This window comes from Macaca mulatta, chromosome 7, assembly GCF_049350105.2.
Source record: "Macaca mulatta isolate MMU2019108-1 chromosome 7, T2T-MMU8v2.0, whole genome shotgun sequence".
Taxonomy (NCBI): Eukaryota; Metazoa; Chordata; class Mammalia; order Primates; family Cercopithecidae; genus Macaca; species Macaca mulatta.
This window is the reverse complement of record NC_133412.1, coordinates 89,524,475-89,538,781: the sequence shown is the minus strand read 5'-3', so window position 1 is coordinate 89,538,781 and position 14,307 is coordinate 89,524,475. Positions and strand designations below refer to the sequence as shown.

Below are 14,307 nucleotides of genomic sequence, written 5' to 3'. Positions count from 1 at the left end.
TTACGTTTATTTTGCATTTTATTTCTATTATTATTGCATTGTAATACATAATGAAATAATTATAGAACTCACCATAATGAAGAATCAGTGGGAGCTCTAAGCTTGTTTTCCTGCAACTAGACGGTCCCATCTGGGGGTGATGGGAGACTGTGACAGATCGTCAGGCATTAGATTCTCATAACAAGTGCACAACCTAGATCCCTCACGTGTGCAGTTCACAATAAGGTTTCTGCTATGAGAATCTAATGCTGCTGCTGATAGGACAAGAGATGGCATTCAGTCGGTAATGCAAGTGACAGGGAGTGGCTGTAAATACAGATGAAGCTTCGCTCGCTTGCCTGCCACTCACCTCCTGCTGTGCGGCCCCAGTCCTAACAGGTACCAGGTCCATAGCCCAGGAATTGGGGACCCCTGCCTTAGAGAAACCACAAACCTCATAAACCATGGTCATGGAAGAAACGAAAATGTGCTTCACAGACACAGACAGAGGGAAGAACCAGAAACTGAAGTGACACAACTGGAAGCTGAGGAACACCGAAGGTTGCTGGCAACTCCCAGCAAGGAGAAACGCAAAGAGCACATGCTCCCTCAGAGCCCTGAGAAGGAACCAATCTGAAAAGGAACCATTTCGGACCACACCTTGATTGCGGAATTCTTGTCTCAAGAACTGTCAGATAATACATTTTTGTTGTTTCAAGTCACGCAGTTTTTGATAATTTGTCACGGCAGCCCTAAAAAACTAATATATCCTCCAAATTCCCAAATCATGCTCCTCAAGAGAAAATAAGGGAAATCTGCAGGGCCCCCAGGTACAAGACCCGACTAAGCTCCAAATGAACAGGGAAAGCTGGAGCTCATGTGGTCCAAGGGAGTGTCAGACCTGGCCACAGGTCTGGAGATCAGAGTAGAGGTGTGATGTGGGAGGGACAGGAAATTGGCCATTGGCAGAAGAGAGAAAGGCAGACAAACCTAGGTCCCTTACCCAGAAAAAGTCAGAGTCCTGAAAGGGCTGGCCTTTCCATGAAAAGAATCCTAGAACAATTCTACTCACAGACTGAAAACAGGCTTCTCTCTGCTGGAGGTACTGGGTAGGGGAGAAAGCCTCCTGTAAATAACTGAAAGCCAGTCTGCATACACACACACACACACATACACAGATATATGCATATATACACATATAATCTCTCTCTCTCTCTCTCTCACACACACACACACACACACACACACAGGGGGTTCAAATTTACACAAACGAAAAGAAAGAGTCGAAAGGCTGAAGGAGCACACTGAGTCAGAACTAATTTTTTTTCATCTACATTCAAGCATACTATAGGGTAAACTGTGTATCAGTAATAACAAATCAAGAATGGCTTTTTAGAAGACATTAGGTCTGACCCGAGTTCCAAAAGACATAAATTATAACAGGCTGACATGGAATGGAGAGGAGGGTAGTTCTGTATAGCTTTCTAGGCACAAGAAGCAACATATGAAAAGCCAAAAGAAAACAAGGTACAACTGGGAAACTGCAAATACAATCCATTCTGCTATAACTACATAACAGCACTCCTGAAGAAATCTTACATTTTCAAAAATCCTGTTAGAAAAACAATCATGTCAATAGAAAAACTAATGTGTTAAGGACTAGAAAGTTGACTATTTTAAATAACCAAGAAATTTTTCATAGAGAAACTTGGATTTTTAACAATGAGCATGTGTCTTTTATAATTGAAAAAAATTAAAATTGAATTTTAAGATCTGCTGTGTGCAGCATAAGCTGTTATACAATTGATTATAATCAATTGTATACAATTTGAGATCTAAACATTCACTAGGACAAGTGACATTAGTTTGGTATGTCTGGGCCACTGGGTATGAAGATGTATGATTTTACAGAGAATGGCAAGGAACAGATCACTAAGGGCTTATATTTTATACTAAGGAATAGCTTTTAAAAAATCGTGAACACAATGGAATATCACTGGTTTATTTTAAACCAGAAAATGTCATTATTAATGTCATACTGGCATACTGATGTATTTAAATAGTTAGCAACAGTATCCCAAACTGTTTATATATACATATCCTTCCCTTTTGTGATAACCAAATATCACTGAATATGAATATTGTTAAGAAATCAAGGAAGCATTTTTGAGGACCCACTCTTATCAGTACCATTTGTATTTCATTTTCAAATGCTGAAAGCTGTGATTCTTTTTGCCCCATGTTTCATACTGATATATGCAACAAGGTCCTTCAAAACTAGTCATTTCTCAGATGTTCCTTGTGGATCCGTCTAAATCCCTGGAGTGTTTTGTTTTTATTATCAGTATCTCCCTTGAGACTATACACTTCCATTTATGGGCATACATACAAAGCATCCTAGAAAAATTAGGGAACCAGTGGGTGGAGGGCCTTCATTATAGCTGTTCCTATAAAAAGGAAAGATTTGTCCAAAAAGAAATGCTGTTTGACTGTTAGACCTTCAACTAGTTTCATCTGCTAATATCAATACTTTATCTGGCTAATTCACACACTCCACAGCCATTCTTTCTGCATGTCTACTTGGCTCCATCAAATAGCATTCTAATCTTTCCATGACAAACTAGTTAGTTCTTTTGAGCTGTAGCTCTACACACAATTAAGCACTGAAATAATGCTTTTGCTGCCAATAGAGCATCTCTATGTCTTTATTAACAAGTAGGTACATTGTGTTTTTATTTGAAAATAAGCACATTCACTTTGAGAAAATTGCAGTTCATTAGAATAATGCCTTAAAACACACAGACATTTAGGAATAGATGCCCCAAACTCCTGGCAAATAATCAGCCCTTGCACAGGCTGTGACTGACACCTACTGGTGTTCCATAATATCACTCTCTGTTTTCTAATGCCGTATTTTTAGCAATGTAGCTGACAAATGCTATACGTTTTAATTTTTATACTTCTATAATTTAGATACAGCATGTAAGAGACTAGACAACTAGAAATTAATGTCAGAATTTTTGTTACTTTGTGGGTAACCAAGCTCTAATGTTGGATTATGGAAGTCACACAAACTAGTGTATCCTAATCCATAGGATTTACAAGCTATGAAGTGTTTTAATGTTTTTAAATTTAAAATCCTGATAAAAGCAATAGTCTTAACGTGCTCCTCAAATCTATTACTATTATTGCCTTCTTGTTTCACTATTTGAAACAGAAAAGTTTATCAAATGAATATAACATGTACTCAAATACATCCTACTAAATTACCTAGAAATTGTTTTTCTAAATCAAGCCAAGGATTCTCTTCATTAAATCCCATTTACATTATTATCTAGCTAAACAACTTTTCTTTACAATAATGAAAAAGTAAACTTCAGCAAGCACAGTTAGTATAAAACTTACCCCAAATTCTGAATCAATAATGCTTTACCATATCCTTTTAGACTCCACTTAAATGGGAATGTTTTAAAATTTTTAAACTTGGAACAAATACGTCAAATATTTTGCAAACACCATCATGTTCAGTGATATCTTCTGGTGGGCACTGTGCATTACCTACTTTCTTTCCTTCTCTTTCCGAACACCTGCTAGGACTGCACATCTTTCATCAAGCTGGCCACGGCTAAGTAACTTGCTTGGTCAGTGAAATTAAGCCAAAGTGGAAGCCTTGACAAGATTGAGCACAAAAGACCTCACCCCTTCCACAGAGACCGCCACATGCTGGACGTTTTGTCAGCTTCATTCCTGAGCAGAGGCTCAGTGTAGACAAGAAATATGTGTGCTGTTATAAGCCACTAGGACTCAGGGTTCGGAAAAACCTGCTCCATCCTAGCTTCTAACAACACATTTCAAAGAAGTCACAGATTAAATGTATTTCAGTTCTTATAGAAGTTATAAAAAGTAGAAGAAAGCAGAATGAATTTGGACCACTATCTCATACCATATACAAAAATTAACTCAAAATGGATCAGCAACTTAAATTTAAGAGCTAAAACCAAACTTCACAGAAGAAAACATAAGAGTAAATCTCCATAATCTTAGATTTGGCAATGAATTGATAGCTATTACATCAAAAGCATGAGCAGCAATAGAAACAATAGACACACTGGCCGGGTGCAGTGGCTCATGCCTATAATCTCAGCATTTCGGGAGGCCAAGGTGGGTGGATCATTTGAAATCAAGAGTTCGAGACCAGCCTGACCAACCTGGTCAAACGTCATCTCTACTAAAAATACAAAAAAAATAGGTGGGCATGGTGGCATGTGCCTATAGTACCAGCTACTCCAGAGGTTGAGGCAAGAGAATCCCTTGAACCCAGGAGGGGGAGGTTACAGTGAGCTGAGATTGTGCCACTGCACTCCAGCTTGGGCGACAGAGTGAGACTCCGCCTCAAAATAAATAAATAAATGAAAAAACAGGGCTGGATGCGGCAGCTTATGCCTGTAATCCCAGCACTTTGAGAGGCTGAGCCAGGTGGATCACGAGGTCAAGGGATGGAGACCATCCTGGCCAACATGGTGAAACCCCATGCCTACTAAAAATATAAAAATTAGCTAGGCATGGTGGCACGCACCTGTAGTCCCAGGTATTCGGGAGGCTGAGGCAGGAGAATTGCTTGAACCCAGGAGGCAGAGGTTGCAGTGAGCCGAGATGGCGCCACTGCACTCCAGCCTGGCAACAGAGTGAGACTCCATCTCAAAAAAAAAAAAAAAAAAAAAAGATACAGTGGATGTCATCAAAACATAAAAACTTGTGTGCATTACAGGACATTACAAGAAAGTAAAAAACACAACCTATAGAATGGGAGAAAATACTTACAAATCATGTATCTGGTAAGGGTCTAGCATTCAGACTATAAAAAGAGCCCTTACAATTCAACAACAAAATGACAACTCAATTAAAAAATGGGCAAAGGATCTGAATAGACATTTCACCCAAGAAGATATGCAAATGGCCAATGAGCACATGTAAAGATGCTAGCATTAGGGAAATGCAAATCAAAACTACAATGAGGTAACACTTCATACCCACTAAGACAGCTGTAACACTAATAGTAAAAGGAAAATAACAAGTGTCGGCAAGGATGTGGAGAAACTGGAACCATTGTGCATTGCTGGCGGTAATGTAAAATGGCTCAGTCACTGTGGAAAAGTTTGGTGGTTCCTCAAAAAATTAAGCATAAAATTATCATACGATCCTGAAATTCCTCTCTTATTTATATACCCAAACGAACTGAAAACAGGTCCTTTAACATGTACTTTCACGTTCATAACAGCACTACTCACAATAGCTAAAAGGTGGAAATAGCCCAAATGTCCGTCAGTAGATGAATGGGTAAACAAATGGTGGTATAGCCATACAATGGGATCCTACTGAACCACAAAAAAAAAAAAAAGAAGTACAGACTTATGCTAAAACTTGGATAAACCTTGGAAACATTTTGCTAAGTTAAAGAAGCCAGATACACAAAGTTTCATATTTTGTGATCCCATTTATATAAAATATCTAGAGTTAACCCAGAGAGAAAACAGATTGCTGGTTACTAGGGCTGGGTGTGGGAGCTGAGGGTGGGGGTGAGGGAATGGGGAGAAACTGCTTAATGGGTGAGGGGTTTTACTCTGGAGTGAATGAAATGTTTGGAACTAGACAGAAGCGGCTGCATACACGGTGAATGTACTGAATCCTACTGTTCATTTCAATAGGATTAATTTTATGTTATGTCAGTTTCACCCCAATAAATTAGTTTTCATTTTTAAAAAGCTAATGAAGTTTTGGTACTGAAGGAATAAAAAGTACTTCATTCACAAACTACCACAACACACTTAACAAACTTTTTAGTTGGATCAATAATTTGATGTCATTGCTTCCAAGCAGGTACACGGCATGAGTTAAATACCACGTGTCCAGATTTTTTAAAACTGTGGTAAACCTCTTTTCAACTTGCCCATTCCTTCTCCAGTATTTCCCTCCATTTGTATATATGTCATAGAGCAATATTTATCAACAGAGGAATCGGAAACCCTAGCAGGCTAATGGTACAGAATGAGGGAACCAGCATTCTTTCTTCTTCCGCAGTAGCATAAACGCCTTCAGGGTCCTAGTTACCATTACCTTTGTCTCTTGGCTCACTTCATAATTATTACTCACTTTCCTTTGTTCCTCTCTCTGCCACGATGGAAACATTCTCCATCTGTGCTGTCCAATATGGCAGACACTAGCCACATGTGGCTATGAAGCAATTAAAATGTGGTTATGTGATGGAGGAACTGAAGTTTTAATATTATTTCACTTTAATTTAAATGTTAATGCCAGGCATGGTGGCTCATGTCTGTAATCCTAACACTTTGGGAGGCTGAGGCAGGTGGATCACCTGAGGTCAGGAGTTCAAGACCAGCCTGGCCAACATGGTGAAACCCCGTCTCTACTAAAAACACAAAAATTAGCCAGGCGTGGTGGTGGGTGCCTGTAATCTCAGCTACTCGGGAGGCTGAGGCAGGAGAATCACTTGAACCGGGGAGGCAGAGGTGAGCTGAGTTCGTGCCACTGTACTTCAGCCTGGGTGAAACACTGTCTCCAAAAAAAAAAAAAAAAAGTTAATAGCACATGTGGCTGGTAAAGTGTGCAGAATTCATACCTTTATATTCACTACTGATTTTTCACTTAAACTCAGCTCTTTCAAATATAAAACATAAAGAATAACTACTTAACTGTATGAATGATAAATGTTTTAGATTATTTTTCTTAGAAATAAATGAAAGTATTTACTTAGCATTTATAGAGATTAAAATTGTCATCTTAAGAAATGTAAATGAAAATATTTTAAGTACCTTCAAAACTGCAAATGTTTTCTGGCAAAAAACATAAAACAAACATCGAGACTGATATTTTTAACTTAGCAAAAACTTAACAGAATGAGCTCAAAATAAAAAAACACTATACATCTAGTACATTTACAATAAAATGTTTCTGAATTTGATAGAAATTTGATTGCCAAGAAGAGATTTTTCAAAAGAAAAAACAGGCATCAAAAATTGCTGAAATGCCTCTTGAAGTGTTTATCTTAAAAATACTTGTTAAAACTGGAAGTTATATAAATGTCAGAAACAAGGGTTGGAGGTTACAAGCATGAAGAGTCTTATCTAGCTTTTTATTTTTAAAAAATCCTATTTAATAAATATGCCATAAGTATGACTTTATAAATGAAATTTTCAAAGCAATATAAAATACACACAAAAATAGAATACCAAACACATTCCCATTAAGCCACATCAATGATTTAAGATTACACGTAGCTTGAACAATTCTGTAAGTTTATGACATAACTGTTTGGTTTGGGGGCATGGGGTGGGGAGCATGTTCCAAGATCAGTGTACAAGTGCCTTACTTACATAACGTATGTATTTGTTGACTGATTCGATGGGACTAACATTTAGACACTGGCATCTCACTTCTAGTACACAGGTGCCTCATTATAGTGAATGCCTGAAAAATGAATTTAAACTTGTGGAAACATACATATACCAATGGTTTTGAGTCTTTTGCTTGCAAATAACACCCTTCAAGTATACAAGAAAATGGTCTATTCTAAGGAAAAGACCCCTAGCCCTGCCACCTCTTTCTAAACTGTCCCCCTCCTAACTCCCTAGGCAGAAACTACAAATTACAGGGTACATGCTAAGTCAGGTTCCCTATATTTTATTTAAAAAGCAAAGAATGATACATGTTTTAAAAATATTTCTAGCAAGCTAGACTTTTATTCACAGGAAAACTCAGACACAGGCTTTACAAAAATTAACTGGGAAAATTCACTTAACATGCAGCACTTCATTTCTACACAGTGGATAAACGTGGTTAAATTTTAACGGCATGGTGGTGCTAGACTAGGAAGAGGTTATCAATAAATATCTACAGAATTAAAATGAAGCAAAACTAACTGGACCACAAATTAGGAGACCTTATTTTTGCACTGAAAAGCCATAAAAGTGACTTTAGAACCAACCATTATCCTTTTCCTACTTTCTTCAGAAAGAAAAAATATCCACATTATCAATAAAGCTTCTAGCTTTAAAATCCTATGACTCCATAAATAGAGTTATGGAACAGACATTCATTTTCCTGAAAAATGAAAGTCTTTATGACATATGAGAGGCTTGAGTTTCTTAATTATTTGACAAGGAGTCACTGTTCCACATTACTGACAAGGAAGCGGTAACAATGACAGAAAAGCTTCTAAATCTGAAAATTCAACAGGAAAATAAGTTGTTGTAACAAAACTTAATTTTCAGGCACATGTGTATTATGAAGACAGGATAAATGTAATGGCTGTTTTCCAGAACAGTACCACATATTACATACAAACACTAAAACACTAACAGACCATCAGAATGCTTTACTATTTAATATACTCACATATTTCCACATAGTCAATTTAAGAAACAGAGATGCTTTTATACAGAGCCAGCTCAAGAACAGTGCAATCATGGCGATTATGGAGGTCCTGCATCCTAGCAGCAGTTCAAGCTGCAAGGATCCAACAGACCGGAGAAAAACAGGAAGTCCTTGCTCTGGAATTCAAAATGAACCAAACCAACAACAAAACTTAATTCCCGCTCCCTGTTTCTCCTACCGCACTTGGCTGTATGATGCTTTTTTAGCCCATCTCCTTAACTTACTGTTTTTCCTCTTACGGTGTTCTGATCCTTATTTGATCCAGATCCTACTATTACCAAATTCAAGTGGGGGGATGGCAGATATAGTTGTGTGACTTTCCTAGCCATCAACCTCTCTCACTCTCATCTAGCCACCAGCTAAGAGAGTCATCTATGTCAATATAGCATAAACATATGCATCACTGTAAATCAAAATATTTAGACTCACTGATTAGAAAGCTTGATAAAACCTTAGTGGTACTGTATTCTAAACATCTTATTTTAACTGACTCAGAACTATAAAAATAAATATTTACTGAAACTAATATAAACCAAACTTTCTGGTAGGGCTTTCCCTTTTCCTATAAACACTTAAGGAAGGCTCTGTTTCTTTCAGACTCCACCCCTACCCTCACACTCTCCACCCATCTACAACTGTAATCACTATCAGTTTGATGTACTTTCTATGCCTTAGTTTACTTGTCTATAAAATAAAGATAATAGTGCCTACATCATAGAATTGTCCCGAGGATTAAATAACACATGCCATTTGCTTAAAACTGAGCACTTGGTACAGACTCAAACAGTGCTAGCTGCTATCAGATTTTAACTAATCCAATATTGATGAATATTGAGGTTTTAACAATTTTTCATCATATTCAATCCTGTGATGAACATTCTTGTTCACCAGACTTTTCTATTGGGTAGATTCTTACAAGTGAAAATGCCGATTCAAACACATATCCATGTACAGTTTTGCTAGATATGGCCCAACCACCCAACAAAAACATTAATTTCCATTAAGAGTATGTGACAGTATCTTCTCCCAACTGTACCCAACACTGGGTATTAATTATCCTTAACACTAGGTGTTAATCTTTTTTTTTTTTTTTTTTTTTTTTTTTTTTTTGAGACAAGGTCTCACTGTGTTGCCCAGGCTGGTTTCAAACTCCTTGGCTCACATGATCCTCCCATCTCGGCCAAGAAGCTGGTATGCCTCGATGCCTGGCTAGGTGTTAATCTTTGCCAATCTGATAGGTAAAAATGATTAGTGTTTTATCACTTCCTCTAAAAGTTGAGCACCTTTTTTTTTTTTTTTTTTTTTTTTTTGAGACAGTCTCGCTCTGTCGCCCAGGCTGGAGTGCAGTGGCCGGATCTCAGCTCACTGCAAGCTCCGCCTCCCGGGTTTACGCCATTCTCCTGCCTCAGCCTCCCGAGTAGCTGGGAGTACAGGCGCCCGTCACCACGCCCGGCTAGTTTTTTGTATTTTTTTTAATAGAGACGGGGTTTCACCGTGTTAGCCAGGATGGTCTCGATCTCCTGACCTCGTGATCCGCCCGTCTCGGCCTCCCGAAGTGCTGGGATTACAGGCTTGAGTCACCGCGCCCGGCCAAGTTGTGCATCTTTTTATGTGTTTTTGCTATCTGTATTCTTTTTTCATTTGCCTCTTCATATTTGAAGCAGAAAGTCAGGAATGTCTTTCTCCTGGGCTAATAGGAAAGAAAAAGCATCTGTGCCTCATTTCCCAGCCCAATTCAGGAATACGATTGACAGACCTCTTTCCTTCACTTGGCGGAATATAATTTTTAAGTTAAATTATCTCTTGTTGCATAAATTAACTGCTTAATCAGGATCCATCTACTCCTGTTGCTTAGCTATAAGCCAAACTCTCTCTTTCATTAAAATTTGGATAGCTCTGGCTGGGCGTGGTGGCTCATGCCTGTAATCCCAGCATTTTGGGAGGCCAAGGCGGACGGATCACAAGGTCAGGAGATCAAGACCATCCTGGCTAACATGGTGAAACCCCGTCTGTACTAAAAACACAAAAAAAACTTAGCCGGGCGTGGTGGCAGGTGCCTGTAGTCCCAGCTACTCAGGAGGCTGAGGCAGGAGAATGGCATGAACCTGGGAGGCGGAGCTTATAGTGAGCCGAGATCGCGCCACTGCATTCCAGCCTGGGCGAGAGTGAGACTCCGTCTCAAAAAAAAAAAAAAAAAAAAGATACCTCTTTCTTGTCCATTCATATTTATAAAATAAGCAAGTAGTAAGAGCTCTATCAGTATTCGGGCAAGTTACTCTTTCATTTCCTCAGGAAGGCCAACTGTTCCCATTAAGAAAAGAAGTTGACAGATTCATTAAGTGATTTTGCTTCCAGGTTGAGATTTTATACTTTCCTCAAAGTCTCTTGTGGCCCTTTTTATTTTAAATAAAGGAACTGAGGTCCAAAGAGGTTAAGCCATAGGACTTCGATCTCTTACCTCTCAGTCCTGAGTTGTGCTACCAAACCATGAAACAGCCACTTCCCGGGACTGCAGCCCTGAAATGCTCCCACTACTAATTTCCTCCCTTGAGGAACTTCAGAATTTTAGAAAGGACTGGTGATTGTTGCTTCCAAGCTATATTCCTTCTACTTCTTACAAAGACCACAGGCACCAATGCAGGGAAGGTTGTAAGGCCCTACCTCAGCCCCCTCCACCTTGCACACTCAGACCGTGTCATCATCAGAAACTTCTCCATGACCACAGTCTTTTTCTGCCACCAAAATGTCCCATATCCCAGATGGCTTACCCAATACAGCAGTTCTTCAACATCAATGGGTACTTTGGCCCACCTCCATTCTCCGTATTCACTCTTCCTTTATTTGCCTCCAATCCAGCTCAGATTTCATGTTATATCACTCTCTTGGCCAAATCCTAAACCTCCTTAGTCTCTCTGTACTTGTACTGCACCCACCTGGCAAAAACCTAAATCTGTATGAATGCCAGAGTCTTCCTTCTCCATACCTCAGACAGCTGAGTACAGCAAGAGAAAGTTCCCTAAACAAGCAGATTCCACCATAAGCTTAATCACCAACTGCTTGTAAATAACACCCAACAATTCTATCTTTCTCTAGCCAAACTGCCATGTGAGTCTTCCAACCTGCCCTCTCCCCAAATGTTCATTCCCAAGCAGATGGTCTGACCTGGTAAAAGCATCGGACAAAAACTCTCTCAACTGCCTCTCTCTCCCTCAGTGTCCATCTGTCTTTCCACCTGTCCTCCCTTTCTTTACTTTTACAAAGGAGGAAAGGATATATTCCCAAGGTCAATCCTTCCATGTGTACTCTGGAGCCCATTCTTAGGAAACTTGGACTTTTAATTATTCCCTTTTTCCAGAGGTTCAACTCCTGTCTAATGGGAACTTCCTATCAGCATTTACTCTGTCCTCTTAGAAAACAGAAGAGAGGGGGGAAAGGAAAGGGAAAAGAAAAGGGAAGAAGAGAAGAAAAATCTCCTTTGTTGTCAAATTCTCCCCCACTATGCCCATCCCATATCACAGCCAAACTTCAAGACCTATCTACCCATCTGTTTACTAGAGGTCCTCTCTGCATATCCCATCTATGAGGGGGTTTCCATAGAGAACATCAATACTCAAACAAAAGAAGAGCTGCTTCCGCTTAAGTGGAGATAGACTATTGCTCAGTCCCCACCTCAGCATTGCTCAGTAAACCTGAGGTTCTGTGGAACTCTTAGATACAGCTAGGTTCCTCTTCAAACAGTTTGTCCAGTTCCCCTGTTATTTATTCCAAGTTCCAGCCCCCACTCCCCCCTTTTGCTGAGCTTTAACCTGTCTAAATACGCCTAGACATGCCACAGCCCTGTTTCCTTATGTGGAAATAGGTTAGCTTTCTAGTCACCTGTAGGTGACCCCTTCCTCCCCTCCCTCTCTCCTCTATCATGTGCCTACCTTGTCTAAGAAAGTTTAAATGTTTAGCCAATCGGGACTAGTTTAGATTGTGTGGTCCAACCCCAGCCAATGGGGGAAAGACACAGGACAGAATCTGCGTTGTTCTCCTTTGTTCTGTGTGTTCTTATGGTGGCTAGGCCTATGAGCCACCCTCTTCCGCAGAAGAAAATTGGCCTTGCTGAGAAATTCTGAGTGCTCGTTTTCTTTGTGGCCCTCAGCTTTTACTTCCAATAGAACCTATAAAACCACTGCTCAAGGCAAGCGAAACAGGTATGTAGACTTGTCCCTCGAACATTGTGCCACTGAGTCTTAGTTCATCTTCTTCCCTTAAACTTGAAATGCCAACAAATGAAAATTCCATGAGAAGAAGCAGCTATTCCATGATATACCTATCATCAATGTCTTGAAGAATGATGGGTACACAGTAAGTACTCAACAAATACACACTAATTGAATGATGCTCTTCCTCCTAAGTGCCTGTCAAAGTCAGTCTTCAGTGTCATACAAATAGGATCTTATTTTTAAAATATTCTACAATGCTGCTACATAGAATGAAATTATGTGTACTACACATGTTAAGCAGTAAGCCAGGCACTGAAGGTACAGAATGCAAGATACAGTTCCTGCTTTTGAAAGCTCTCAGTCTGGAACTCTTATAATATGGTCTTTATGCAATTCTACTTTACATTCATTTATTTAATTCTACCACTACATGAATACCTATCATGTGACAAACCCAGACCCTATATTACTCCTAATATCTTATTTATCTTAAAATGATCATAAAGATCTGACTTAATTCCTGAATTGCATTTAAAATAATTATGGAAAAAGTATTTAAAACATTTTCTAAGGTAAATCATAGGAAGATAGGAAGAAAAATCACGTTTCTTAACTACTTTTTTTTTTTTGAGACAGGGTCTCACTTTGTCACCCAGGCTGAAGTGGAGGGGCATGATGTTGGCTCACGGCAACTTCAACTTCCTGGGCTCAAGCGATCCTCCCATCTCAGACCCTCCAAGTAGCAGGGACTACAGGCACACGCCACCACAACCAGCTTTTTTTTTTTTTTTTTTTTTTTTGTATTTTTTATAGAGAGAGGATTTTGTGATGTTGCCCAGGCTGGTCTTGAACTCCTGAGCTCAAGTGATCCGCCTGCCTCAGCATCCCAAAGTGCTAGGATTACAGGCATGAGCCACTGCACCCGGCCCCCACAACTACTTCTTGTTCACCTATCAACTATGTAACTAGATTTCAATATAAACCAGCTTATGTTTAAAAAGAAAGTTCTGGCCAGGCACAGTGGCTCACTGTAATCTCAGCACTTTGGGAGGCTAAGGCAGGAGGATCACTTGAGCCCAGGAGTTCGAGATCAGCCTGGGCAACACAGCAAGACCCCATCTCTATAAAAAGTTGTAAAACTTAGCTGTGTATGGTGTGGTGATGTGTGCTTGTAGTCCCAGCTACTCAGGAAGCTGAGGCAGGAAGCTCACTCGAGCTCAGGAGGTCAGGGCTGCAGTGAGCCAGGAGTATATACTGTACTCCGGCCTGGGCAACAGAGCAAGACCCTGTCTCAAAACAAAACAAAAAGTTTTAAGGTTTCTCAGCTATACAAATAAATGATAATCAAATATTGCTTTAAAAAAGTTTTTTTTGAGACTGAGTCTCACTCTGTTGCCCAGGCTGGAGTGCAGTGGCATAATCTCAGCTTACTGCAAACTCAACCTTGCAGGTTCAAGTGATTCTCCTGCCTCAGCCTCCCAAGTAGCTGGGACTACAGACGTGTACCACCATGCCTAGCTAATTTTTATATTTTTGGTAGAGACGGGGTTTCACCATGTTGGCCAGCCTGGTCTCAAACTCCTAGCTTCAAGTGATCTGCCCGCCTTGGCCTCCCAAAGTGCTAGGATTATAGGCATGAGCCACCATGACTGGCCAAAAGTCTTTTGAA

General features: G+C 39.7%; 1 protein-coding gene across 9 annotated transcripts in view; it reads right to left on the bottom strand.

Moving 5' to 3' along the window:
• LRRC28 (leucine rich repeat containing 28) overlaps positions 1-14,307 on the bottom strand; it is a 129,471-nt gene that overhangs the window by 104,317 nt on the left and 10,847 nt on the right. For 2 of the 9 annotated variants that reach the window (XM_077938165.1, XM_077938164.1), the window contains exon 1: positions 8,392-8,530. In XM_077938165.1, coding sequence (XP_077794291.1) covers positions 8,392-8,463 — 72 coding nt within the window. In that variant the 5' untranslated portion in view covers positions 8,464-8,530. 9 annotated transcript variants of the gene reach the window in all.